At 35.0% G+C, this 27995-nt stretch overlaps 2 protein-coding genes and 1 long non-coding RNA gene across 4 annotated transcripts; 2 read left to right on the plus strand and 1 right to left on the minus strand.

The window, feature by feature from the left end:
• Positions 1-4: 4 nt before the first annotated feature.
• LOC149896123 (double-stranded RNA-specific editase Adar-like) lies at positions 5-27946 on the plus strand. Its single transcript, XM_090118301.1, has 5 exons — positions 5-92; positions 24131-24281; positions 25799-25921; positions 26536-26625; positions 27228-27946. Exons 1-5 carry the CDS (start codon positions 85-87, stop codon positions 27354-27356), a joined length of 501 nt encoding a protein of 166 aa, XP_089974427.1. The 5' UTR covers positions 5-84; the 3' UTR covers positions 27357-27946.
• LOC149896124 (inactive pancreatic lipase-related protein 1-like) lies at positions 1875-22506 on the minus strand. 2 transcript variants are annotated; one of them, XM_090117808.1, is made up of 9 exons: positions 22352-22506; positions 10761-10872; positions 9811-9959; positions 9086-9227; positions 8635-8720; positions 8082-8210; positions 4976-5086; positions 4140-4296; positions 1875-1988 (listed from the first exon to the last, which is right to left on the minus strand). In XM_090117808.1, exons 1-9 carry the CDS (start codon positions 22392-22394, stop codon positions 1931-1933), a joined length of 987 nt encoding a protein of 328 aa, XP_089973934.1. In that variant the 5' UTR covers positions 22395-22506; the 3' UTR covers positions 1875-1930. The 2 variants fall into 2 exon arrangements, with proteins under 2 accessions (XP_089973934.1, XP_089973935.1); XM_090117809.1 differs by lacking the exon at positions 1875-1988 and having other exon boundaries at positions 4136-4296.
• On the plus strand, positions 5550-7157 carry LOC149896125 (uncharacterized). Its single transcript, XR_016458344.1, has 2 exons — positions 5550-6067; positions 6558-7157. It is a non-coding gene; the product is annotated as an uncharacterized LOC149896125 (long non-coding RNA).
• Positions 27947-27995: the final 49 nt, after the last annotated feature.

Genomic DNA, 27995 nt, shown 5'->3' on the forward strand with positions numbered 1-27995 from the left:
CTGCAGGGCGCTCTGCTCGCGCAGCTGCTGCAGCCCGTGTACCTCACGTCCGTGGTGCTCGGCTCGCTGCTGCAGCGGGACCACATGTACAGGTAAAGCCGGCCATTCAAGCAGTTGAGACCGACTGTTTGAAGCCGCGAGCGCGCGGTGAACTATAGACATTCATTCACTGCCGTACACGGACTGCTCGAGCAGTCGCGACCGCTTCAAGCCGTCAACTGCGCGGTTTGTAGCGACAGCTCGAGCAGTCAACGACCGACCGCTCGAGCAGTCCGTGTACGTCGCTCAGCCGTTAACTGCTCGATCCGCACGTGTAGTGCCGCTCTAAGTGGATAAAAAACAAAAACGTACTAGTGTACACGTAAGAAGTGAAACTTCTTTATTACCTTATTTTTCAAAAAATAATTTACTATATGCAACTTAACAGAAATACGTCGAATCACGCGTGGTAGGGATAGGAAAAAGATGGCGCGTAACGGAAAAATGTCACGCGTAACGAAAAAATTTTACACTACATTTTTTCCAACCCCGGTAAAGAAGTTTCACTTCAAAAACATTTTTTTTGCATAATATAGTTACCAGTGATATAGCGATACATGATTTTGCCGATGCGATACCGATACCGATTCGTCTACACTAATATTATAAAGAGGAAAACTTTATTTGTTTGTTTGATTGTAATGAATAGGCTCATAAACTACTGGACCGCTTTTGATGAAATTTGGCACAGATAATCTTTAGACCCTGAGAAAGAACATAGGCTACCTTTTATTGCGAAATATGTACCACGGGCGAAGCCGGGGCGGACCGCCAGTAGTAAATAATCAGCGGTACTGATATCGGTGGCTTGCTAGATAAATAGATAGTGAATTATGCACTTACTAGAGGTCCGCCCCGGCTTCGCCCGTGGTACATATTATTTCGCAATAAAAGGTAGCCTATGTCCTTTCTCGGGTATCAAAATATCTCCATACCAAATTTCATGCAAATTGGTTCAGTAGTTTAGGCGTGATTGAGTAACAGACAGACAGAGTTACTTTCGCATTTATTATGGACTAGGTTTCCGCCCGCGGCTTCGCCCGCGCAGTCATAGAAAAACCCGCATAGTTCCCGTTCCCGTGGGATTTCCGAGATTGCGTCATTTTTCCGGGAAAAAGAAGTAGCCTATGTCCTTTCTCGGGTATCAAAATATCTCCATACCAAATTTCATGCAAATTGGTTCAGTAGTTTAGGCGTGATAGAGTAACAGACAGACAGACAGAGTTACTTTCGCATTTATAATATAAGTATGGATTACGCTTAAAAATTACTAGTTAATAATTAATTGATATTTTACAGTTATTGATCTATTTATAATTATTTATTAGGCTAAGGAAAATCGTTATACGCAAATGATGATAATTTATGTATACAAGATGAGCCCGCGTCTTCCTTCGCGTGCGAGTCGATTCGCGGATTCCTAATGCTCCGCTTCTATTGGTCGTAGCATGATTTTATATACAGGGTGGGAGTGAATATTATTGAATTTTAGTTTGTGCTATTTTATTGAATTTTAGTCAGTTCGATTCCCGGGTGTGGCAAACTATTTTACAAATCTATTTTCCCAGTCTCAGTTTTCTTTCTTTTTAAAAATAATGGAATAATTCTTTTGAACAGAATTTTCTGTCAACCATATTTTAAGTACTTTAACTACAGGGTCCATAAAAAATTTTACTCTACCACAGAGCCTTTTTTTCAAAAATGGACTAATGAATACAAGATGTTCAGTACTTACTGAGATAAGCTCATCCAAACAAATACAAAATATTTCTAATAAGCTTACTCTTTACATTTATAATATTAGTCGGATATCAAAGGGAAATAAAACAACATAATACTGGCTAAAAATTTATTTACTATTATAATTATAATAATATTTTTTGCTAATCTATCATTCTATTGAGAAGGGTGATTGCCGATGCGTCACTAAGAAATATGTCCCTCTTGCCCTGGAAAATAAAACAATATATTAATAAAAAAAAAAGAAAAAATATTTTTACATTTTTACACACACACACACACACATATTTTAAATTTGAAGATTATTATATTGAGTGATTATATTATGTTGTTAAAGTATTGCTGTTAAAAACTATTAAGCACCTATTATCTTTTTACGTTATTTATTTTAAAACATTACTAGCGACCCGCCCCGGCTTCGCACGGGTGCAATGCTGATACTAAATACACTACAGAAAAACTGTGAACGTTGTATATAAAAACATAGCGGCCCGCTCCGGCCTCCGACTTCGTATAGATAGCCTGGCGGCCGGCCGGTACCGCCGCAAACGCTACGTCCCGCAATTTTTAAATCTGTAATATCTTCGAAAATATTCACTTAATTCATATGGTGTAAAGGGCCATATAGATCTATATTAAACGAACAATGTATTCAAGGTATTTAATTGGTTAAGGATTAATGCTGTATTGGTTAAAATCGCATCGAAAATTAGCCATTATTTTTCGTAAAAAGTAAATGACAAAAAAATGTTATTGTGGGTTATCCATAAGAGATAGACATATACCATCGCGGACTTTTCTATAGACCTTTTCAATGTGTATAATACTTAGTACATTATTTTGATAAAACTCGTAGGGTTCAGCCTGCGTTTGCAATGTAAGCGGAAAAAATGTAATTTTTTACGACATCACTTTAGAAACCTCAAAAATAACAGTACTTCTCCACTATTTAATGGATGTTATTATACATATAAACCTTCCTCTTGAATCACTCTATCTATTAAAAAAAACCGCATCAAAATCCGTTGCGTAGTTTCAAAGATTTAAGCGTACAAAGGGACATAGGGACATAAGGACATAGGGACAGGGAAATCGACTTTGTTTTATACTATGTAGTGATTTAAAATGTAGAAGAAGGATATCTCAACCTGTATTTTGTATAATGTTTAATATGCTACATAATATTGTACATAATTATGAAAGTATTTATAAGTGAAGTACTTGAATTTTGAATGAAGTTAGATAGATATGTTTTACAATGTGCACCTTGAAACTAAAATTAATTATAAGTGCTTTAATGTTGTTACCAGTTACAGATATTTAAGATGGTAAGGTGTTATGTTAGGAGTTAATCTACTGGAAAGAGGTACTTTATTTTAAACATTTATGCATACATTACTTCTCGCTGGCGATCTTTAAAATGTCCCCTTCAAGACCCAAAAGTTTCATGAAAATATTGGGGGTTTTACCAAATTCCAAATTGAATTTTTTCAACTGGTAACCCGGCAGTGATGCCGTATAAATGTGTTTTTCTCTAATCTTATTAAATATATCGTTACTAGTGGATATTTCTCGCATTATAGATAGAATTGGATTTATGGAACGTCCAAATAACTTTGATAGGAAATTGCCGTCCTCTGATTGGTTGAAAAATGGTATTGATCGTTTCTTTCGATATTGTTTCTGGAATATTCTCTTGATGTTTGATGATGTCTTCGTGTGTTTGTGTTTTGTTATCTCCTGTATCGTTCTGAAGTTGGATTGTATGTTTGTATGTGTTGGGTTTCGTGTGTGCGACTGAGTTAGATGTATAGATTCTTCGTTTCCTTCACCTGTAATGCAAAGCAAGCTTAAATTGTGTATTATACAATATGGAATTTGTGGAGGATGTTCTATCTCTTTCTAACCGTGCAAAAACATTTAATGTTAGAGCGAGACGGTTGAACTAATACATACATTATTTTTATAACTCAATTATTGTTCTATTAAAAATTTCTTAGTGCAATATATGTGCCTAAATATACTTATGCCTACTTCCTATCCACCCCCATAGCCCATATAGGTTCTTTTGGCATTCGCACAGCGGCCCTCCAGAGTAATTGTTCCAAGAAAACAAGCAAGATACATGTGTTATCCATTTCAAAATTTTCTGTGCACCCCCATGCCAAAATATGTGCCTTAATAATAATTATGCCTACTTCCTATCAACCCCATAACCAAAATAGGTTCTTTTGGCATTAGCACAGCGACCCTCAGAGTGAATCTTCCAAGAAAACAAGGAATATACATGTGTTATCCATTTCAAAATTTTTTGTGCACCCCCATGCCAAAAAATGTGCTTTAATAGTAATTATGCCTACTTCCTATCCACCCCATAGCCCATATGGGCCCTTTCGGCATTAGCGCATCGTCCTTTAGAGAAGTCCTTCCAAGAACTGCACTTGGATGCGACAAACGATTTAGGTCGTAACACTGACTCGCTGAAGAATCTGTATGAACGCCAGTGGCTGCAGAAATCTGTTGAGGATTAGTTTGGGATCAAAATATGAATAGGTTATAGATTTGATAGTGTTACAATGTTTTGTAATTAATTGTATTAATAAGGGGCTCCTGAAAATTGTATATACCTACATATTATTTGATTCTATATCGTTTTTCGTAAAGCTGTGGAGATATTAAGGATGTAAAAATTATTAATAATTTAATTCTGAAAGGCTAGACGTAGTCAATCAAACAATTGTTATAGGTATGTAGAAATTTACTCCCGATTAAAAAAATTGGTTTTCTGTAAAGTCGGTTTACTGACGATAGTTGAACGTGACAACGTCTTAAGACCGATTGTGCCTCTTTGTCACTCGTTCCGCGCTCTCGCATGCACTTCAAGCCACATGGAACGCCTCAGAGCGAGGTAACGCCGCATGAGTCATGTTTTTTCGTGCATGCAGCCGGCTCTATCGAATTATAAGACGTTGTCACGTCAATAATTCTAAAAATGTTTTAAAATAGATTATACATTTTGTTTATACTGAAGTGAAATTTTTATAGGCGCGTTGAGAGTAAAATTTTAAGGTCGCGTCATGGCAATACCCTCACGTCATGGAGTTAGGGAAAAATTTTGGTCTTTGAGTCTTTCCAAAGTAGTTTCACTTCTGACACGTGTGCTGCGCACACAATCTCTTGTTCGTTATATACATACATTTATTTAACAACTCCTGTTGCGGCACGACGACCTCCAGCTCGCAGCCCGGCTGCGGACTCACTCCGCCGTTGGGGTAGAAGTCTACGTGACCAACGTTACGATTATAGCCTGTAAAAAATGTGTGCTTAGTTTAGTCACTTGTTGTAGAAATGTAATGCAAATTGTCTTCTGGATTCTTTCATCTTTCCTAGGTTACGAGGCCAAATTACTACATCCATACTAATATTATAAATGCGAAAGTAACTCTGTCTGTCTGTCTGTTACTCAATCACGCCTTTACTACTGAACCAATTTGCATGAAATTTGGTATAGAGATATTTTGATACCCGAGAAAGGACATAGGATAGGTTTTATCCCGGAAATCCTACGGGAACGGGTTTTTCTTTGAAAACGCGGGTGAAGCCGCGGGCGGAAAGCTAGTATTTAATAAAGACGTTTGGGTGTAGCCTTATTCAATTATCTGAAGGAATTTCGAAGAGCTAATAATATATTTTCCATACAATGAAATAAAGTATTTATATAATTTATTTTGTATGTTTTAATCTATCAAATTATACTTGAGATCATGGAACTATAGTCATACTGGAACCCAAACTCCTAAGAATAAATAAAAAACTGATAGAATGACCGCAAGTAACCCCTGTTTACCCCATAGGGTAGCCAGCGTGATTGTAAATTTTTCCCCTATTGACGTGCATTAAAAAATCGACTGTCAGTAATAATAGTCTATATGACATAAATCATTAATAAAATCCGCTAAAAAAATGAAATTTAAACGAGATTCATGCAGGTTTGCTTTTCCATTGAAATAACAAAGGTTTACAACTTTTAAAATGGACTGCTTATCGAACACGCTCATAATTTTTTTCCCATATTTTGAATTATGTTATGAAAATCGTTGCGCGGCAGCCCCAATTCTAGGTGTCAAATAATGTTTACTGCAAAATGGCGGATGTTTATGTTCATTTCGTGAGTTTGTTCTTGTATTTTGGAATTATTCTGAGCCAAAATTAATAGAAATGGTTGTAAATATATTGTGCGCGGTTGCAAAAGTGAATGGCATCCAGGATGTGATATTATATTTCATTCGTAAGTACAAAAAACCATGCATAAACTACGCTTCATGTAAAATTGTAGTTTAGTAATATTTCTACTTTAATTGTTGTTAAATCTGGAATAATAGATCGAAGTTGTGATTATAATGTTAATTTTGATTAGGTTTTTTCCATTTAACATCGTTATTTGCTTATTATTAAATGTTTCATGATTGTAATAAATATTAGACTAGGGTGTCCATACTTTATAAAATTGTGTACATATATTTCGGTATGGTATTTTATATGAGGAGAAGTCTTTCTCCACTTGAGTTAGTTCAATTGGCGTGAAAGTTAATGGTATAAAAACGTTGTTTACTACTTTTATATAATGATATATTGTAAAATCAAAAACTCAAAGTACATACATATATGGTACCTACTGAAATAGAAGCACAAGACAACAGCACAAATTTTTTGTTATCTGTATCTAAATGACATTTTTTTTTTTATATTTTGCAAATAATCTTCTTTTCTCTTTACAGGTTTCCGTCCAATCTAGCGGAACGTAATACATGGCTAAATATAGTAGAATTAAAAATATCCTGTTTTGAAAAAGTGAAGATATGCAACATTCATTTTAAACCCGCACTTGGCCAGTGTGGTGGATGTGGCTGTAACCTCATAGGAGGCCATGTCCCAGCAGTGGGAACGTAATATATACGTTACGGGAAATAAAATGTATGGGAGGGTTTAAAGTTACATTTTTAGATATTTCTTGTTATATTTAAAAAAAGTTATTATTGTTATTTTACTCATTAGGTAAAGTATCATATCAGTATCATATCGATATCAGTTTAAAGTTTTTTGATACCTGCAATAGTTACGGAATAATCACCTGTGCACACTTAACGATTACACCCTGAATATATCATATTTTGTTTTTTATTGTATGATAGGGAAGCGCTAGACCACGATCTCATATTTCAAGTACTCTTAAAACTATTTAAATACTTAAGGGTATGGAATGATAAAAATATTTTCAGTGAACCGATTTCGTTACTTTTTATTGTTATTATCTTATAATTTGCAAATTTGTAAAGGCAGTTGGCATTGTAATGATAAATAAATATTATAAAAACACATTGATATTTTACTTCATTAATTCCTCAAATGACTGGACGTAACGCCAAATTATACAGCAAAATGTTGTCATAATTTATAGCGGTCCTGTGTTCTGAAGATGCAAGACGGAAGACGCAAACATGAAAAATCGCTGAAAGGAACATTACAATTTTCCAATGTTAAATACTTGAACATCTATTTTTTATCTATTTGCAAAAATTCTACAGTAACTATATTAGAATAATAAATGCAATTACGTAATTTATTTCCGCCATAAATCATCAACCATCAATCAATCAATAAATATAAAACTCTCCCGTTACTTAGTGACTGACAGACAACGCACAGCCTAAAATCACTGGACCTAAAGACATGAAATTTGGCACACTCTGTATATCTAGAGTATCCTAAAGGTGCACTTAGAAAGGCTATTCCGAAATCCCCACGGGATAAATGGGATTTTATGTTTTATGACTTCAACGAGGACGAAGTCGCGGGCAAAATCTAGTATTATAGTAAAATTTTAATACGAATAAAATTGATGTATCCGTTATTTTTTTCCTTAATATCCTGAATTTTTTACATTTATACTCACCCCACGGAAATATAGACATACTATATATATTATGACTCACCGTAACTAGAAAGAGACGGAGGGGAAACGATAAGATTCAAGGTCAAATTTTTTGACTTTACTTTTTCTTAGGGAGTGTGGGTTCCATACGTAGTATATATTATAGTTCCATGCTTGAGATACAGATAATAATTTGTGAAAAAAATAAATTTTATGACAGTCTTGTGACTGGTTGAGATTTACTATCAATTGTCTACTGCCTAGGACGATGTCTCTGTCTACTTAAGCTGTTTTGTAGAATAATACATTCCGTACACTATCATTTAACCTATTCTCATTCCAACTTCTAACAATCTGCAATTCTATATACCAAAAATGCCCGCGTCCGTGTGTATCACATCGACGAATTCGCCATCGCTAGGGTCGAGTCTCTGGTCGAGCGGTATCTTGTCGAACAGAGGCTTCGCTGGGTCTAGACCGGTAATGCGTGACACGCGACCTGTGGAAAATATTAAAAACTAGTTAAAATGAGTCGTATAATAAGTAATTTTAATTTTTGTTTTCTATACGTATAGACCGATTAAAATGGAACTTTCACTGAGATAGGTGATGTTACATTTTTCTTTGCAACAGTCGGGTTGCCTTCTTAAACAAGAAATTATATAAATTGTAAAAACTGATTTAATGGGTACTCCGTTTTTTAAAACGATGAGGTTTACCTCATCCCGCCTTTATTTTATATGTTTTTTACTTTACTGCATTTCAATTTGTGAAAATTATTACTCGTGGGGCATATGGCTTCACTTTTCTTCAGTTTTGGAGATATTTGGCTTTTTCTTTAGCTTCTTGCCAATACAACTTTTTTTCTTGTAAATTGGTAAAAAATAGTATATAAGAATGAAGGGTAAGTAAGAAAGGCCTACCTGATTTTAAGCTATGTCCAGCTACACCGGCACAATGTGCTCCGAGACTGTGGCCCACAAGATGAGTTTGATTTAGTTTTAGACCTCTAAAAAAAAAGAGAGAGATTAATAATATACTGATTATAAGGCATAATAATAATAACGTTAAAATAAAATATAACAATGATTTTAATTAAGACAGAATCGTTTAGAAAACAGTTATAAAAGCACAGGATAAACAGCAAAAGGACAGACAGTTTGGTTAAATTTAGGACCACTTTCATAATATAATAAGTTTAAATTTTGGATAGTTAATTTAAACAAAAGAGAAATACAATGCGTTTTGAGTATTAGCAAGTAAGCTCTTCCCGTAAGGATAGGCTATCATTCTTCACAGTATACCAAAACAAAATAAACCCCTAACTCACCTTATATTTAATTCTCTAAAAAGAAATCTATATACAAAACTAACCTCGAAACCAAATAGTCAATGAACTGTCCGCCAATACGGCCGATATACCACGTGTTGGCAGCGGCCGTGAAGTACCAGGGACCGGCTTCAAGACGCTGGGCGTCCACCATGATCACGTTGGTGTCGCCACGGTGGATTAGGGCTAAAAATAATTACCAACATTGACGTATAATAAACAACTAGACTATCACACCTTAAAGCTGTCCGGAATAAAAGTCTGCCTGTAGACAAAGGCAGAGTTTTCTAATGAGCGTAGTAATTAAGTTTGATTTTGAACATTACGGCCACGAAATATTGTATTCATTTGAATGTAAATAAATATCGACCAGACCGTGGTTCAGTCATGGAATCAAAGTAAATTATGCTTAGTGTCAAGAAATTATTTATTTCTGCATCATTCAATTATATTGGATTATTAGGATCAAGACCAAAAATACATAATTTTATCTGTCTTTACGCTTTCATACTTATATGAAAGCTGTGCCCCGCGGTTTTACTCGCTATGCTATCTCGATAAATGCGCTATCTAACACTGAAAGAATTTTTCAAATCGGCCCCGTAGTTGCTGAGATTAGCTCGTACAACCGAACAAAGTCTTTAGTTTTATAATATTTTAGTATAGATTTGGAATGAAAATAGTCGAAGACCCTGCAATGGCGTTTTCACATAGAAACCTCTTAATTTTTTTTCTCTCTTTCCCCTTCTTTATTTCTTGTCTTTCTTACCTTCTCTAACAAACAACGCGCTGCCATCCATAGGGGTCTCCATGAATGCGTGGAAGTATATAACGGTTTCATCGTGGAAGTCGATGTTAGACGCGAAGAGGCTCTCGTCGTCGTCGATGCCCAGGAACTGTGGCTCGTTCGGGTTGTGCCTGGAATGTGATGATGATGATAATTACTGGTATAAAAAGCAGCAGCATGTTTGTTCTTAAGTCACGTAGCATCAGAACAATTTTATGGTATGATTTTTATGTCAGGACATAGTTAGGGAGGCTAGAAATAAATATAGGTTACTTTTCACCGCAGTGAAATATCTCATCTTCAGAAAAGGTAGGACTGATTAAGATGGAATTTAGTCAATAGAAAGTTAATCGCTGTAAACTTAAAGAAGAATTTTAATTATAGGTTAAAGATTGGATCAGTATGTCGATATATCCTGAGAAATGATGAAATTTATATAGATATTAAATAAATATTTCTGCAAGGTTAGGAGATAATTTTAATGGTTTAAACCACGCGATGTGATAGTAATCCTTACTAACATATGTGCTAATATTATATACTCTGCCCTGATGTCGTCATGTTGATGCCAAAGTTGTACATATCAATTCAGGATAAAGTTTAAAAAATTTCTCGTTTTATATTTAGTTTTATAGCATTCAAATGCTTTAAAAACGAGAATATTTTTTTAGAATAAAAAATTTGAACACGCTTCTTTCGCCTTGCCGGGCGAGTGTCAGGCCTCTTTATAAGATTTGTATAGACCGTGGAATATGCCCCAGGCTAATTGTATTATTTTGTCATTTACAAATGCTCGGCATTTTATAATATGTCGTCAATTCGTAATCAGAAATTTTTGGTTTGGATAAAGGGTGGGTTATGTTAGGCTCACAAAAACAAGAGTCCCGCCAAGCGGGGCTCCGACGGATGTTTTATAAATATGTATAACATACCTTGTATATAGTTGAAAGCCGACATCATTCTTCTCTCTCACATACGGGCATTTATCCTTGTTAACGGGCGTGATCTGGAGTAAGGCATTCTCGAACTGCACCCCGGGTGGACCTGTGGGTTACAAGTTACAACAATTACATATATTACTACCTGTGCTTCGCGGTTTCACCCGCAGTGCTTCGTTCCTGTTGGTTAGCGTAATGATATATAGCCTATAGTCTTCCTCGATAAATGGGCCATCTAACACCGAAATAATGTTGGTCAAATCGGACCAGTAGTTCCTGAGATCGCGTTCAAACAAACAAACTCTTCAACTTTAATATATCAGCTTTATTATTTTATTACTTTGGCCAAAATAGGGTGGGCTTTATCCAGAATGACCGGGATAGTAAATCATGCTTTTGTGCATCACATAACCCAATTAAGTAGGGCATTATGAACACAGACCGGCCATTATTAATAGTGCCCGGACTTATCAAATTGCCCGTAACATATACACAGTACATAATATACCAAAATAAATTGGAAAATCCAAAAGTGCACGCCTCATAATTTTTTTTAATAAATATTTATTAATTATTATTTTTGTTTATTTAATAACAATTAAACCACATCGAATCAGACCCTGAAAAATGAAAGGGTTCTATTCCTGAGCATACTCAAGCGTAAGAGAAAAAAAAAGACTCGATTAGTAAAGTATTTCGGTCGCTATCGTGTTAACAAGAAAAAGGATCCGCACATACAGACACACGGACGTCCAAGACAGAACTTTTTTAAACTGTTTTTTAACTAGTTTAAATAACAAAAATGACATCAAAAATATCATGAACGTTAAAAATAGTGTTTTTTCTTAATATGTGTGTGTATGTATTATCTTACTAGCTGTTGCCCGCGACTTCGTCCGCGATTACGTCGTTTTTCGTCATTCGTCGTTTAAAAAAAATACGTGACACTTTATTTTTGAATGTTCTTAACTGTCTCTTATAAAAATTAACTACATTAAAATTGAATACTCTGATAAGAAAATCTTAAAATCGGAGGACATCGAAAATCTGAGGAAAACATGAGTGAATTTGATTTAAATTCAACATTACTTAGTAATTCAAATAATAATCTAAATTAAATGTAGATTAACAGTTTGAGCGCATCATTATATAATATGTACCTAAGTATTAAATTACGTTAGTTTACATAGTAATTTTACTAAAAACACGATGACTTTCTTTCGCGCTCGGTACAACAAACTAAGCATGTTTGTGGTACGTGGCCCGCGTCACTCGACCCCCCGTGAGTTCCCCTCCGTTACTATGCGAAAATACATTCGTCGCCCTACCGTAGGAAAAATTGTAATATTTTAAATTCGAGAAATATTGATTTCTTGTATTCGACTATTCGTTGTAGTCGAATACTAAATATATTTGAAGAAACTTAGGTTGGCCTTCAGGCAAAAGGGATCCTATCAAATGATAAACTTGACCTTGTATCTTAAAAGTAAGCATGAAAGGATCCTCTGATAATTGTTGAGCACCAAAGGATCATTTAAAACGCACTACTATAAGAGCGAATATTGTCTAAGAACTGTTTAGATTGCACATGCTCTAAAAGTAGTGATTTCAAAGGTTCTGGTGTATCTTCAAACGAAAGCCGACTCCTTACTCCTCTTTAAAGCATTACAAAAAGAACATACTACGTTAATATCGCCTATACAGAAGATGATCTGTAATCAATTGTGAGGTTATAAGCAAACCCACTTTTATATTTGTCGGACCCCACCACCGAATTCGTAGATTGATCTTCTATGTTTACCTCTAAGTCATTAAGACTCGAAATCTGTCTACAGTAAGACGGGCCTCTCGCTATTCGTCCGTTTCAAGAGACCAAATAGTTTCAATTCTTAATCTTTCATTAAACAAACTTATTAATCGTACTTGTCTCAAATAATCTTGTCTCAAATAATGGTAATATTCGCGTCCCTACTCTAGTCATTGCTTATGCTCATGTTCATCTTCAAGAGATCGAATAATATTATGGTGCACCCTATCATTTGTCAAACGGTCTTCATATTGAGTAAAAGTTTCAGATTATCGAGATAAAATATGCCATTTGCGGTCAGCTGTGAGACGTTATACCCTCTCAGTGAAGATTTCGGTCTCACAGGATAGTACATGCCGTTCGCGGTCAGCTGTGAGCCGCAATTCTCGTTGTGAAGCGGTTTCAGGTTCTCGGCATAACACATGTTGTTTTCGGTCAATAGTAAGCCTCTTACCTCTAACGATCCTTGAGAACTCTTATTTCTCATTTTCTTAGCTTTGCTCGAATTTCGATATAAAGATTTTTTAGGTGGCACTGATGCGAGTGAATAAAAATTAAGTTGAAACGGACTGAGAGTGTTATAATCATCAATCATCATCATCATCAATACATATAATAAAATTGTGGAAAAGCGATGTCTGTACAATAAAAATATGTAGAAAAAAATTAGCAGGTGTTATTATTAAATCGATCTTGAACCCAAAACTGTAGTTAAAATTTTTTTTGTCTGTTTGTATGTATGTTTGTGCACGCTAATCTCAGAAACGGCTTATCCGATTTAGATGCGGTTTTCACTAATGTATTGTGGTAATCTTTATTTAACATTTAGTGTTTAATTCATGTCAATCGGTTCATAAATAAAAAAGTTATGACAATTTATAAGTAATCACGGCGAACATTTGCTAAGGCATTCTATTGTACACTGTACAGTGTACGATATCACGTAATTTATCTGTTATACGCTACAGTTATTCCTTTACATGTCCAGATGATCATATCAAAATTCCCCAAGGGTTTGGGGGTAAGCTGAGGTAGTAGGGGGGGGCGGGGTCAAATTAACATTATGGTTACTTCTAATAGGTAAATTTTCCACATAAAATGTCCTTTAAATTATGTCGTATTATATTTTTAACCCCCGACGCAAAAAGACGGGTGTTATGTGTTTGACTGCTATGTATTTCTGTGTGTGTGTGTGTCTGTCTATGGCACCGTAGCTGGCTAACAGGTAAACCGAATTAGATGCGGCTTTTTTTTTGTTAGGCAGCATATTTTCCGACGCTGGTTCTTAGATAAATTGTATCAAAATCGGTTCATCCACTTATTATACCTACATAGGGGTAAAAGTGGGAATGAAAAAAATGATATAATAATTTATTTTTAAAGATCGTCGGGAAGTTTATGAAATTATTTATTCCTTTTTCTATACACTTTTCTTCGATTAAACGGTTTAGTTACGTGCTCCCTCTCTCTCTCTTCAGCCTTTAGTTACGTGCGTGAGACAGGAAACATCTAATTTGGATTTGTTGCTGGATTTGATAAAAATTGAGTATCGATTAAGCTGATCAGTGGCTACACCATACATTATTAAAAACATCCATTTAAGAAAGGAAGGAAATAGAATTTGCTCCTCTCCCCCCCTGGTTCCTAAAAAATAATATGACATAATCTTTATATATAAAAATGGATCGCAAAATGTGTTGGTAAGCGCATAACTCGAGAACGGCTGAACCGAATTCGATAATTCTTTTTTTATTATATTCCTTGAAGTAAGAGGATGGTTTTTACGTAGAGAAAACGTAAATATGTACCACGGGCGAAGCCGGGGCGGACCGCTAGTTTAAAATAAATTTTACGTAGAATTAGTTAGGCATTTCTTTTTTGATTTTCGATATTATATACTAATCATAATTTTTAATTACAATATTATGTAGTAACTATTTGGTATAGGTTAGGCATTTCATTTCTTGATTTTCTTTAATAAGTTGGTACGTAAGTATTTTAGCTCAGTTTAGTAAGAAACTTTAAAAACAATTCTTTTAATTATTTATGGTAGTACGTATTTACTCAATAATTGTATGTTAAGTAGTAATTCAGCATGGGCGTAGCCACGGTGGGGCTGGGTGGGGCGCTTACCCTGGCTTTGATCTGGTAGGTACCAATTGTGAAGTGTAGGAAGGCGTTGGCGTGGGCCTGGGAGTGGGCGTGGGAGTGGAAGCATGAAAATAAAAACAATTATTCTTGCCCTGAGCCCATGGTCATAGGTCACTATTCCACGCGGACGAAGTCGCGGGCACAGCTAGTAGACAAATATAATCAGAAAGCTTTGAACTCCTAAGCTCAACCATAAAAGATAGACATTTATGATGTCGGGAGATATTTTTTATATAATATGGAGAACATTTCTTTCATACTTGATTTCTGTGTAGCTTTAACCCGTAGGTTGCACACGCGACGAAAGCTTAAAAATGGAGTTACTGCTCTGCTCACGAATATGAAAAATAATTGTACCAAGTTTCGTTTAAATCCGTCGAGTAGTTTTTGTTTCTATAACGGTTATACAGACAGACAGACGGAAAAATTTTTGGCGTCAGTGTCGATCCCTAATCACCTCGTGATAGTTATTTAGGAAATATATTTCATGTACAGAATTGACCTCTACAGATTTAATATAAGTATATAAGTATACATATAATTAGATTCCAATTTCCATGTAACGTTAAATTCGACTATACAATAACTAACAGACAACGCAGGTTACTCTCGTTTCCGTAAGTTGAGGCGGCTACATATTCGGTCCTCATAACTTCACTTTTTGTGAACGAAACGACAGCGCGGTTTAATTCGATGCCAACACCATCAAAAAAAAGGAAATATTTTTAATTGTGAAAAAATATTATGATTTGTACACTATTAATACTATTTTAACATTAACACAAAATATAAGACTGTGAGTGTGTAAAAATAAATCCAGCTAGTTTCACATCAAACTTATGTTTTTAATTAGGTATACGACATGAAAATATATTAATTACCAAGCAATAATCATACAGGTAAATACTGAACAAAAGTATTAAGAGTCAAAGTATATTTTTACTTACAACATGTAAATGATGAAGGAATAATAATTATCAACGAACTAACCTTTTTGTATTATTGTTTATAAATATAAATTCATAAATAATAAATTTATAAAGAATAGAAAAAATTCGACCACTAAAGAATGCTCGTTCGAGTCCCGCCTCGTTATCGAATTTTTAAAACACGAAGATTTTTAAAAATGTAACCAATGAACACAATCAATATTAGATTAACTGTAATGGTGTCTAGTTTGACTTAAAATAATAAACATCTACCCTCACTTTTAAAAATGTAGTATATTCACAGTTCACACGAATTATAAGCGCACCTTATAGGGAAGGGAAGATATGGGTTAAAGAGTTAAATAAATAAATAACATAATTATATTTAAATTATTAATTTTTAACATTGTGTCCAGTAGTGTTAACATGTAAATTGATTTGATTTTTACGAAATCTCATAGATGGCGCTGTTTCAAATTTGTATACTAATAAATTCATTAAACTGATTCTCTGCCCAAATTACGTAAATGACATAGTTTTTATTGTGTAAAGCTAGATAATAGCATGGCTTACCCGAAACCAACATTTAAACATGAGTCTTTAGATTGTACGCTGTCGTAATACACGGAATACGTAAGAAAAAAAAAAGGTTCACAGCTCCTCCCCCGGAGGTGATAGCATGATAATATGTTTAAAAAAGCCTCACTCGACCTGTTAGTAATATTCATGCAAAATTTGAAGTCAATCTATGCAGTACTTTTCGAGATTAGCCTGGACAAACATACAGACAAACAGACAAACAGACAAACAGACAAACAGACAAAAATTCTAAAAACTATGTTTTTGGCTTCTATATCGATTATAGATCATGGATTATGTATTCTTTTAAAAAAATATTCAATGTACAGTTTTGACTTTGCTACGATTTTATTATATGTATAGACAAGTGCAATGTATGATACATAAAGACATTTTAAGTTTGAAAAATCAGATGTTTTGCGCGAAGTGACAGTAGTACCCACCTCAACGCTTCGCTTATGAGGCGTGCAATAGTATTTTTAAAATTTTTGTCTGTCTGTCCGTGAGTAACTTAGGTTATTTTTACAACGATATTCAACATTAGGAAAAAGTCATTTGCGCGCGCGGGTAAACCGCAGGGTGTAATCCTATCCTAATTTCTACTAATCCTTCCTACTTGATATTATAAATGCGAAAGTTTGTGAGGATGGATGTATGTGTAATGTGTATGTATGTTTGTTACTTTTTCACGAAAATACTACTAAACCGATTACAATGAAATTGTGCACACATATAGAGGGTAACTTGAATTGACACATACGATAGGTTTTATCCAGTAATTCCCAAACTATGCGGGTAAACGCGGCCGAAGCCGCACGCGGAAGTAATTAATAATTATAAATTAACGATGTATTATTTTATCGTATATTATATAAGCCAGTGTAAATATTATACAGGATTACGTGTGTTACAAGTGTATCCAATTTGAAAATGAAGATTTATCGTGATTTGTGGCGAATGTAGTATAGGAGCTAGCGTGGTATTTTCTTATACATGTTTTTTTTGTAAGTTATTCAAAGAGCATTTCAATCTGTGTCTTTGTTAATATTCTGAGTAATTTCCTAAACATATGACATGTACACTATTGAAGAGATTTCACGAAACGCATTTTTTATATATTTTGTATAAACCTTATCTATTTTAATTTATTTAATTACTTATTATACAAATCTATAAAAGTAATAAAAATGAATCGCCAATTGTGTTGGTAAGCGCAAATATCGTGAACAGCATAACCGATTTCGTTAATTTTTTTTAATTCCTTGAAGCGCGAGGATAATTCTTATGAAGAGAAAACGTAAACATGTACCACGGGCGACGCCGGGGCCGATGCTAGTGCTAAAATAAAATCATTGAGAACTACGATATGATACGAAATAGCGTCCTAAATGTCACATGTTGTTAAACTTTTTTTGCTTCGTTTTCACAAGGTGTCGCTTTCATCACTATATTTTCCATCGCTCAGTAAAGTGGAACAATGTGCAATAGCTTATAGCGAAATTGAAAATTTTTGAAATTTAATTAACCTTATGACGCTCGCTAGCTGAAGCATGCGGCTTCACTCTTTCAAAGTCAACCTGTGTACAAGACTATGATATAATTTTTATTAAGTGAAAAGAAAATCAATAATCAACATCGTCTGCTCTGTTGTAGACTTTTTTTTCGCGCTTTTTTAACATTATACATTGCTTCTCCAGTACTATTGGTTGTTCTGTCATGTAATGGAATCCCTCAAAAAAATCAATTTAAACTTATAGCACACCCCGGACACTCCATACAAAATTATCGTTTTGACAGTCACACTGTAGAGACTGAAATGTGTGTGTTAACACTTTATGGTTGGCACATTTGTGATTAGCGTAAAAAAAATTCGCGTTTTTCTGATGAAGTACATCCGTAAACAGCACAATATCTTACCATTTTCTACGAAAAACGATAATCACAAATCCAAAATAATAAAATTACTTTATGTCAATTTGATTAATGTTGTCAATTTTTCGTTGCGTATCGTCCTTGCAGAAAAATGCGGCCCATTTTTATCATGATCGTGCGGGGTGAGGTAAGTGTTTAATTTTTGCGGGAGGCGGAGAGTGTCCGTTCTGTAGCGTTTAGCTACTATGTATTATGTATTCTGTGCTTATAGTACCTGAGATTAACACGTTTTCATAACAAAACAAACAAACTTCGGTTTTATAATATTGGTGTAAGGCATGCCTCTCAGCGCAATGTAACTAAGTTTTTTTCGTTGATAATTTGAATTGTTTTTTCTCACATTTTATTTGAATTCTGTATTTTTTAATTGAAACCTTTAACAACTGATCTATCATTTAGCGTACACGTAATAGATGTAATTGTAATACAATAGCTTCGTAATACATTACGTTTTGTTACCGGCGTATCGGATCTTTGCTCGATGAATTGATATTAGAATTATAGTACAGGAGCTTATAGGTTTATAGCTTATGGTATCTGATACATACAATATTATATTGGGTACCCTTTATTGTTTGAAATACATCCTAATTGTAATGAATTAGATGTATCTGTATCCGCCATTACTTGGTTAAAAAGTATTTTTCTTAAAATAATGCAAGTGAATTACATTTTTTTAAGCTACGCAAAATGTTAAGCCAAAAATGATATCGATCTAATCTCCCTGCAACACGACATGTTCATTCAAAAATGAGATCCACACAACTTTCAACTTATAATTACTTAATAATTCATGCTACTTCGCGACCATTAGTTTATTTACTACAACATCCAGGAGTAACTAAAAGAATTATGCATTAAAATAAATAAATACACACCCACGACATTACCCAAAAAAATAAAGAAATAAGATACTCATTATAATAATACAGCCATCTCTCGGACCATAACAAATTAGTTCCCATAGTGCATAAGTTAGTATTTCTGTTGCATATCCGTAACGGTCCAGTGGTTGGCATGCAATTGTAGTACACTGTTCTATTACCGTTGGATAACTTGATTTTTCTACTAGAGTAATTTTTTTATATGAACAATAATTAATGACTTGGAGGAACGCAATTACTTAGGGATTTTGTGAAGTGTTTGTATTTGTTGAATTGTAAGATTAAAGTGTAACGTCTTTAGGCGCGTTGAGAGTAAAATTTCAAGGTCGCGTCATTGCAATACCGTCACGTCATAGAGTAAGGAGACGATTTTGGTATCTATGAATTGCCAAAAAAGTTTCACTTCAAACACTTCTGGCACAGGCTCTTTTTTTAAATGTAGGTTTCTTAAAAGTTTTTGACAGCTACATTATTTGTGTTTTCCTTTTTATTTAGAAGGATCGACTGTCCATGGACTATCCAACATTGCTATAGATAATGCAACACATTAAATGTGTAGCAGTAGTTCCAAAGGTTCAGTAAATAGCCTTATTGCAGTCAACCAAAGTCTTCATACAGTTTAGGCCTAGATTAAACAATATGCTATCGCAAGAATGTATGTATGTAAATGCATTATTCGCAACCGTTGCACCACACGGCATACAAAAGATGTGGTGCGAAGAATTATCCATTTCATAACTGATACATGCGAACTAACATACCAGCGGTTTGTTCCCATTGCGGCTTCACTACATAGTATCACTATCACTTATACATCTATACTAATATTATAAAGAGGAAAGGTTTGTATGTATGTATGTATGGTTTTCACGCATAAACTAATGGACCGATTTTGATGAAATTTGACACAGATAATCTTTGAACCTGAGAAAGAACATAGGCTACCTTTTATTGCGAAATATGTACCACGGGCGAAGCCGGGGCGGACCGCTAGTTATACATATAATAAAATAGTAGGAAAGTCGAAACTGTATATTGAATATTTTTAAAAATAATACTTGGGGCGTGATCTACAATCGATACTGAAGCCAAAAATATTGTTTTTATAAGTTTTCTCTGTTTGTCTGTCGGTATGTATGACCGGGCTAATATCAAAAAGTACTGCATGGATTTAGTTCAAATTTGGTACAGAGATAGCTTGGGACCCGAGGAAGGACATAATATAGGTTTTATCCCGGAAATCCCACGGGAACGGGAACTATGCGGGTTTTTCTTCAGCCGGGCTTCTTCGGGCGAAGCCGCGGGCGGAAAGCTAGTACTTCATAAATCCGAAATGTGTCTTTGGAGGACTATTACAACAAATCGGAATGGTTTGTTCCCATTGCGGCTTTGATGACGTCATACTTCATATGTCATTGTGAAACATCTCTGCGGTAGAGTTGTAACGAGGAGTGTGCAATAGCACTAACTTTGGATGCGTTGAGCTTTTTTACGTCTTCTGGCTTTGTGTTTTTTAGCTTATTTGTCAGTTAAAATGACTGAATAAATATACACGTCAAAAAAGTCAAATAGGCTGTCAGTTACTCTATCGATACTTGGTGATACCGGCCCTAATACGTCATAGCACATCCATACATATCCTTAGAGTAATTCAGCGACTTTCAAAAATCCTGTTTAGTTTAGGCCTTAGGGGAAGCACGATATCGAATTTGCCGTATTATTTCAGTGTCATTGTATTATATACGCTAATAAACACAATATAGGTATGTCTATTTTTCGCCGATTGACTAAAGCTTAAAATTAGCAAAGTTTTATGATGAAATTTTACTTTAAACTCATTTCATAATACTATGTATCAGCAAATTTACTTTTGCACGCCTCATAAGCGAAGCGTTGAGGTGGGTACTACTGTCACTTCGCGCTAAACATCTGATTTTTCAAACTTAAAATGTCTTTATGTATCATACATTGCACTTGTAAGATAATACATACACACACATATTAAGAAAAAACACTATTTTTAACGTTCATGATATTTTTGATGTCATTTTTGTTATTTAAACTAGTTAAAAAACAGTTTAAAAAAGTTCTGTCTTGGACGTCCGTGTGTCTGTATGTGCGGATCCTTTTTCTTGTTAACACGATAGCGACCGAAATACTTTACTAATCGAGTCTTTTTTTTTCTCTTACGCTTGAGTATGCTCAGGAATAGAACCCTTTCATTTTTCAGGGTCTGATTCGATGTGGTTTAATTGTTATTAAATAAACAAAAATAATAATTAATAAATATTTATTAAAAAAAAACTATGAGGCGTGCACTTTTGGATTTTCCAAATTATTTTAAATCTACGTCTAATTTGTTGTATATAATTAATTTATATTTATTACTAGCTGCGCTTCGCGGTTTCACCCGCGTGGCTCCGCCCCTGTTGGTCTTACCGTAATGATATACAGGGTGTCCCACTTTCGGTATACTAAGCGCGAAGGGACTTGTAGTTTTGCATACACTGATCACATAAAAAATACTTAAATAACAAAATTACACGAAAAATTTTTTGCTAAATTTTTCCTTAAAATCCATGTACTTATTCGTCTCTAGCTTCGCGCAGCCGGCATATACCGCTTCGCTAATGTGAGTATTTTGTCTATGAAAACATAATCTTAAACGATATCTCACATGCGGGTGGCAAAGTTGGGCGGTTTGCTTGTTGGGGGTGTACACATGGAATTTTAAGAATTCCTCTATTTAAAAACAAATGCGTCTGGAATTTTATAATTATTTTTTACGTACTCAGCGTATGCAAAACTACAAGTCCCTTTGCGCTTAGTATACCGAAAGTGGGACACCCTGTATATAGCCTTCCTCGATAAATGGGCTCACTAACACCGAAATAATTTTTCAAATCGGACCATTGGTTCCTGAGATTAGCTCGTTCAAACAAACTCTTCAGCTTTATTTTATTTTTTTTTTTATTTTATTTATTTTTTCACGCTACGGGCAACAGGAGTGGAGCCACGGGGGTGAAACCGCGCGGAGCAGCTAGTAGATTATAATTTCCGTATCGAGGCATGAATAGTAGGACACAAGCGGAACAAACCCGGGATGTCTTGTTAGTAGGAAATGTATCCGTTATACCTTCCTTCTTATGCATTCCTCATACTAAATTACGATCAACTAGATTACTGAGTTTCATCATTAATAAATACGAAAATTAAAAAAAAATTGACAATTTAGATAAAAATATTACATACAAACAGCATTAAAGAATTTAAACTTACTTTTATCACACAAAATGTACTTACGTATAACAGAGAGGAAACAGGCGATCGGCAACGCGTTCTGCATTTTAACACCGAAAAAAAAAACAAAAAGAAAAAATGAAATGTCAAAGTTGAAAAATGGCGCGCTGTCAAATTAGCGCGCGCTTCTTCGAACGATTCAGAACGTATAGGGCTCGATTTTCGCGCCAATATAGTGGGGAAAGGGGTTATGTAACTGTGTGAAATAGTTTAGCCCACATTCTATTTAATTGTTCATTACTGCTTGGTTTGCGTTGTGTATTGATGATATATTGTTTTTGCTCGGTTGAGTGTGAGATGGAGTCACTCGAAAGAGGGGACTTACGTAGATAAATTGTAGCATCATATTATGTACTAGCTGCTCCGCGCGGTTTCACCCCCGTGGCTCCACCCCTGTTGGTACTTGGTCGTAGCGTGATGATATATAGCCTATAACCTTCCTCGATAAATGGGATATCTAACACCGAAAGAATTTTTAAAATCGGACCAGTAGTTCCCGAGATTAGCGCGTTCAAACAAACAAACTCTTCAGCTTTATAATATTATTAGTATAGATTAAATTTTGCCATAAATACACTTATCCATTTGGTCTCTTAAACCTCGTAGAATCCTATGTTGTATATGATATATAAATAATTGATTACTAGCGGTCCGCCCCGGCTTCGCCCGTGGTACATGTTTACGTTTTCTCTACATAAGAACCATCCTCGTACTTCTAGGAATATAATAAAAAAAGAATTATCGAAATCGGTTCAGCCGTTCTCGAGTTATGCGCTTACCAACACATTTTGCGATTCATTTTTATATATAAGAAGAAGAAGAAGAAGATATGATATGATACTTCTGCTGAATCGATTAAAATTAAACTATAATTAGTAAGTATCCCTTTCTAAAGTGCTAACTCCACCAAGATTAGATACTTGACCGATTAAACCAAAATTACAAAGAAATATTGTAATGATTGTAGCTTTCGAAAATGTAATGAATCATTATGATATTTCCTTACTTAGCATAACACGGGAGCTACAAAGCGCACCTGCAATTATTGCATTATTTTTATGTAGAGAGTAGTATTAGATTGTTTTTTCTTTAGGTTAAGGTTCTAATTTAAGTATTTTTATGTAGGTTCAATATTTATATGTATTGTCTTTTGACCAATAAAGTCCCACCTAATACTAAAATCCCTCCTTGCCATTCCTCCCGGCCTGCCAAGCCAATTTCGCTATACAGAATCTTACCTAAACATGAGCATATGAATGAGCTCAATACGCGTAGAATGTGTCTACACATTTGCCTTCCCCCCGCACGAGCTGCACGCCCCCACCTGGTCCGCGCCCGCAAGCACGGAGGCAAGGACCCGGTCTTTTGCCAATTTCTATCCTGCTTACCGGGATTGAAAGCTCTCCTTCTAAAATTTAGTAAACTCACTTCAAATGTGCCTACTACTGTCAAGAATCTTACCTAAACAAGAGCATATTCCTCCCACCCAGAGCGATCTATACCTTCTACAATGCATACCTACAGTTGTTGCCTTCTAAAAAGTACTAAATCCCGCTATTATTAGTATTTACTCCCACAATCAGAGCACTCTACAGTCATTACTCTCTGAAAAGCCCGATTCTTTTCCCGATTCCGACCCCGTTTTAATGCCTCCTTCTTAAATATACTGAATCCCATTTAAATCTGAGCATCTTCCTTCCGCCCAGAGCAATTTGCGGCCGCTATCTTCAAATACTACTGATAAGAATCTTACCTAAACTTGAGGAAATTTCCCCCTTTTAGAGCGATCTGCGGCCGCTACGAAGCCCATCTCAAAGCGTTGCCCCCCCCTCACGCGCTGCACGCCCCCCACCTGGTCCGCGCCGCGAGCACGGAGTCAAGGATGCCGGCTAAAGCGCCATCTTTTTCAGCTTGCTGGTGTGTTACTTCGCCGGTGAGTTTTGCTTTGTGTTTATTTACGGTTAAAGACATTTATTTCTGAAAATAATAACAATTATGGTACGACTCAAACTTACTGGCGGTTCGTTAAGTGCAGGTGTGAGTGCGGGTGCGCACAGGTCCCTAACGTCCCGCTAATACCTAAAATTGTTTTCTGCGCATCGGATCGTACGATGTTCAGAGCCGCCATTAAGTTTGAATACTATTTTTTTTATTTTACTTGTTTGTTTGTCTATTTATTCGTGTATTTTGTTTATTTAAAGGATTTATTTGATGACTGACTCTCCAGCATATTCACACACACACACACACACATATATGTATACACTCTTGTGACTTGATGAATAATAATCATCTATATTATTTATTTATTGATTTTCCATAATATACAAATAACAAAGATCCATTTGCTGGTAAAATACGTATATCATAACTAACATTATGCATACATTTGATAATTCATTTGTGAATTCAATCACTCTTCCATTAACTTATTCTGGAAGAGAAGTCGCTGTATCTTATTTATCTATTATATGTCCATGGACGTATAAAAAAAGACGGACGCCGTATTACGAACAAACAACGTGAAGCCACCATAGTAAGCTAGCGATCGTGTAAAGACAATAAACACGCACACACTCTCACCATAGTAAGCTAGTCGGCCGTCATTACGTCGTGAACTACCGACTGATTAACTGCGTCACTGTTTCACAAAAAATATTTAAAATGCCGTCTTGCGTGGTTAAATGGTGTCGCAAGAGTACAATTTTAAATAACAAAACACAAGGGATTACATTCCACAGGGAAGCAAGTTATTACTTTTATGTTTTAATGACAAAATGATTACGGCAAAATTTATAGAAAAAAATACAGCCGCCATTGTCATCAGGACAGCTGTTGCCATGGCAACATGGCACACACACATGGATGTTTCGCCGCCATTACTAGGCTTCACTCAATGTTTAGGCGATATACCGTCCGTCTTTTTTTATACGTCCATGTATATGTCATTAATTAACACTTTTATTAATTCACTTGCTAACCAGCTTGCTTTACCTTATTAAATCTCTATTTACAAATCACTTGCTTACCAAACCTTATGGGGTCTCTCCACAATGGGTAATGTTGGCCCAACAAATGATCATCGATGATTGTCGCCATTACGGCGATTATGAATAAGCATCTGGAATGACAGCCGATCAAAGCCATTTAGGCCCTCTGCACTATCGTGATTGCCTCTACTTACCCAAGCTGCCCATTGTGAAGAGGGCCCATTAAATTATATGATTTTGTTCATTGACAATTTTATCAAAATATTCATTCAGTAATTATTTCAATCATTATATTTGTTCATTCATTTATTCACTTATCGAACAGAATTAAACCAAAACATTTTTGCGATTTTGTCCAACATATATTTTGCCCTTTCATACAAACAGCAGCAGTATTTATGTATATATCTATTCATTATAATATTAATCTCCCCACCAAAAAAACCCCACCACCTTCCAGAAGCCAGAAATAATAAACGCCATAACGGGCAAGCTGGAGAACGACCAGCCGTCGCTGCTGTGCAAACAAGCCATGTTCGCAAGATGGCTGTACATTGTGAGGAAACTGCCTGTGCTGCCTCAGGTATGTGCCCCTTAGGTTATGTAGGAAAAATATGGCAAAAAAAAAATTCCAAAAAATTGCCAAAGAATAGTTCGTCTAAGTCGAGATTGGTATAGGTGGTAAAAACCTGGTGAAGTAATAGTTTAGCATGAAAAATAACAAACAAAAAAACATGTGCTGCCCCAGGTATGTGCCCCCAGGGTTGTGTGGCATAAAAAGTAAAAAAATGACAAAAAATTGTCAAAAAATGGTTCGGTTAATTGGTAAATTTGGTCAATTGATGAAACAGAAAAAATAGGATTAAAAAATACAATACTGTCGTGTCTAACAATGTTGTTACAGTGTTGTTGTTGTTAAAATAACGATGCTTTAAAATAAAGCGTATAGAGTTATAGGCTATAAAATCTATTGAGGCAACCAAATTAATATGATTTTTTTAAGCAGTAAAAATAAATTAAATACAACGTTTAAATTTTACAATTGTTTCCTGCTTGTTTGTTTGTCTCTGGAACGGCTGGATCGATTTTAACAATAACTTATACTTCGAAACAAAACTTGGTTTTTGCAGTCGTTTTTTTTTAACTTTTTACTACGTTTTTTAATAAAACACGATTACGGCTATAAAATGTCCACAGCTGAACCAGTACGACTCTGAACCGTTGTATTTGGAGGATCCCGGCGGCCTTCTGTACGCGGAAGCGAAGGAATTGGCTACTTCTTATCAGGTACGTATAAAAAAACTAAAAAAAAACACCCTAAAACTCATGAAAATATTCTATTGTAGTTGATCCTTGATTTGTTTGAATGTTTGAATTAAATCTGTCCGTTTAAAGTGGGTCAAATCGAATCTAAAGAGTTTACAAACAAGTGAAGCTAATAAAAGCAAATTGATGAATTTTTTTGGTAAAAAAATTTCGTATCATCATTGATTTTAAACGTATGGAAAAAATAACTGTACGAATTTGATAAGATTTTTTTATGTCTTTAGTGTCAAAATAACTTATATTTTTACTTAATCTTTGAGCCACTTGGCTCTCAAACAGCAATTTATTAATACATATTATTCTTCTCCTATGCTAATACTTACTTATGCTAATAATTACTTACTGTCCGCCCGCGGCTTCGCCCGCTTTGTCTAAAACCAAATAAATTATATACTAAAACCTTCCTCTTGAATCACTCTATCTATTAAATCGCATCAATATATGTTGCAGTTTTAAAGGTTTAAGCATACATAGGGACAGATAAAGTGACTTTGTTTTATACTATGTAGTGATACACTATAAATTATAATATGTTCCTTTAATAAACATGTTAAAAATTACAGATGGCGAAAAACTGCCTAATGAAGGCGTTCTGTCAAGCCCAACTCGGTACATGGGTGAAGAAACCGATAGAGCAAGATCAGTTCTACTGCGAAATAGTTAACGCGAACACTTCCCTGCTGTTCGCCTAGGCGGGCCAAGGGCCAGACGCTTGTAGCACCACGCGGGGGGAAGAACTTGGGGATTTTTGGGAAAATAATACAAAAAATAATGATAATTGTGAGGAAAAATGGAAAAAAATTAATGATTGTGCAAAAAACGGGGCAAAAAATGATGAAAATCAAGAAAAATATGATAAAAAGGGAAAGGTTAATACAAATAACGGTGAAAAATGTGAAAAACATAGGGTTTATGACAAAAATGGGGTAATTAATGATGAAAACCAAGAACTTGGTGAAAATACTAGAGATTTCATTTATAATAATAAAAATAGGTTGAAAAATGATGAATATCACTTAGAAAATAGTGTTAATTACAATAATAATATACGCGAAGATAGTAATGATCGCTTAAAACCTAGAAATAGTTCAAATTTTAGAGAATATTGTGTATGCGATATTGCTAAAACTAATGATACAGTAGTTAAAAATTCTACTAAAATGCTTCCTAAAGTAGTTAAAAATAGTAGTATAGATAGTGAGTTATCAAATGCCATAGATGAAAAAACATTAAACATCAATACACTGCCAATTCCAAATCTTAGACGACCTAAATGTGTTCCTACAGAATCAAAAATTGACAATATAAACACTAAAAATAGTTTTGTTCAA

The sequence above is a fragment of the Colias eurytheme genome, chromosome 29, assembly GCF_061535395.1.
Source record: "Colias eurytheme isolate Ceu_HAF_F1 chromosome 29, ilColEury1 Martin Lab GWU primary, whole genome shotgun sequence".
In the NCBI taxonomy this organism is placed as follows: domain Eukaryota; kingdom Metazoa; phylum Arthropoda; class Insecta; order Lepidoptera; family Pieridae; genus Colias; species Colias eurytheme.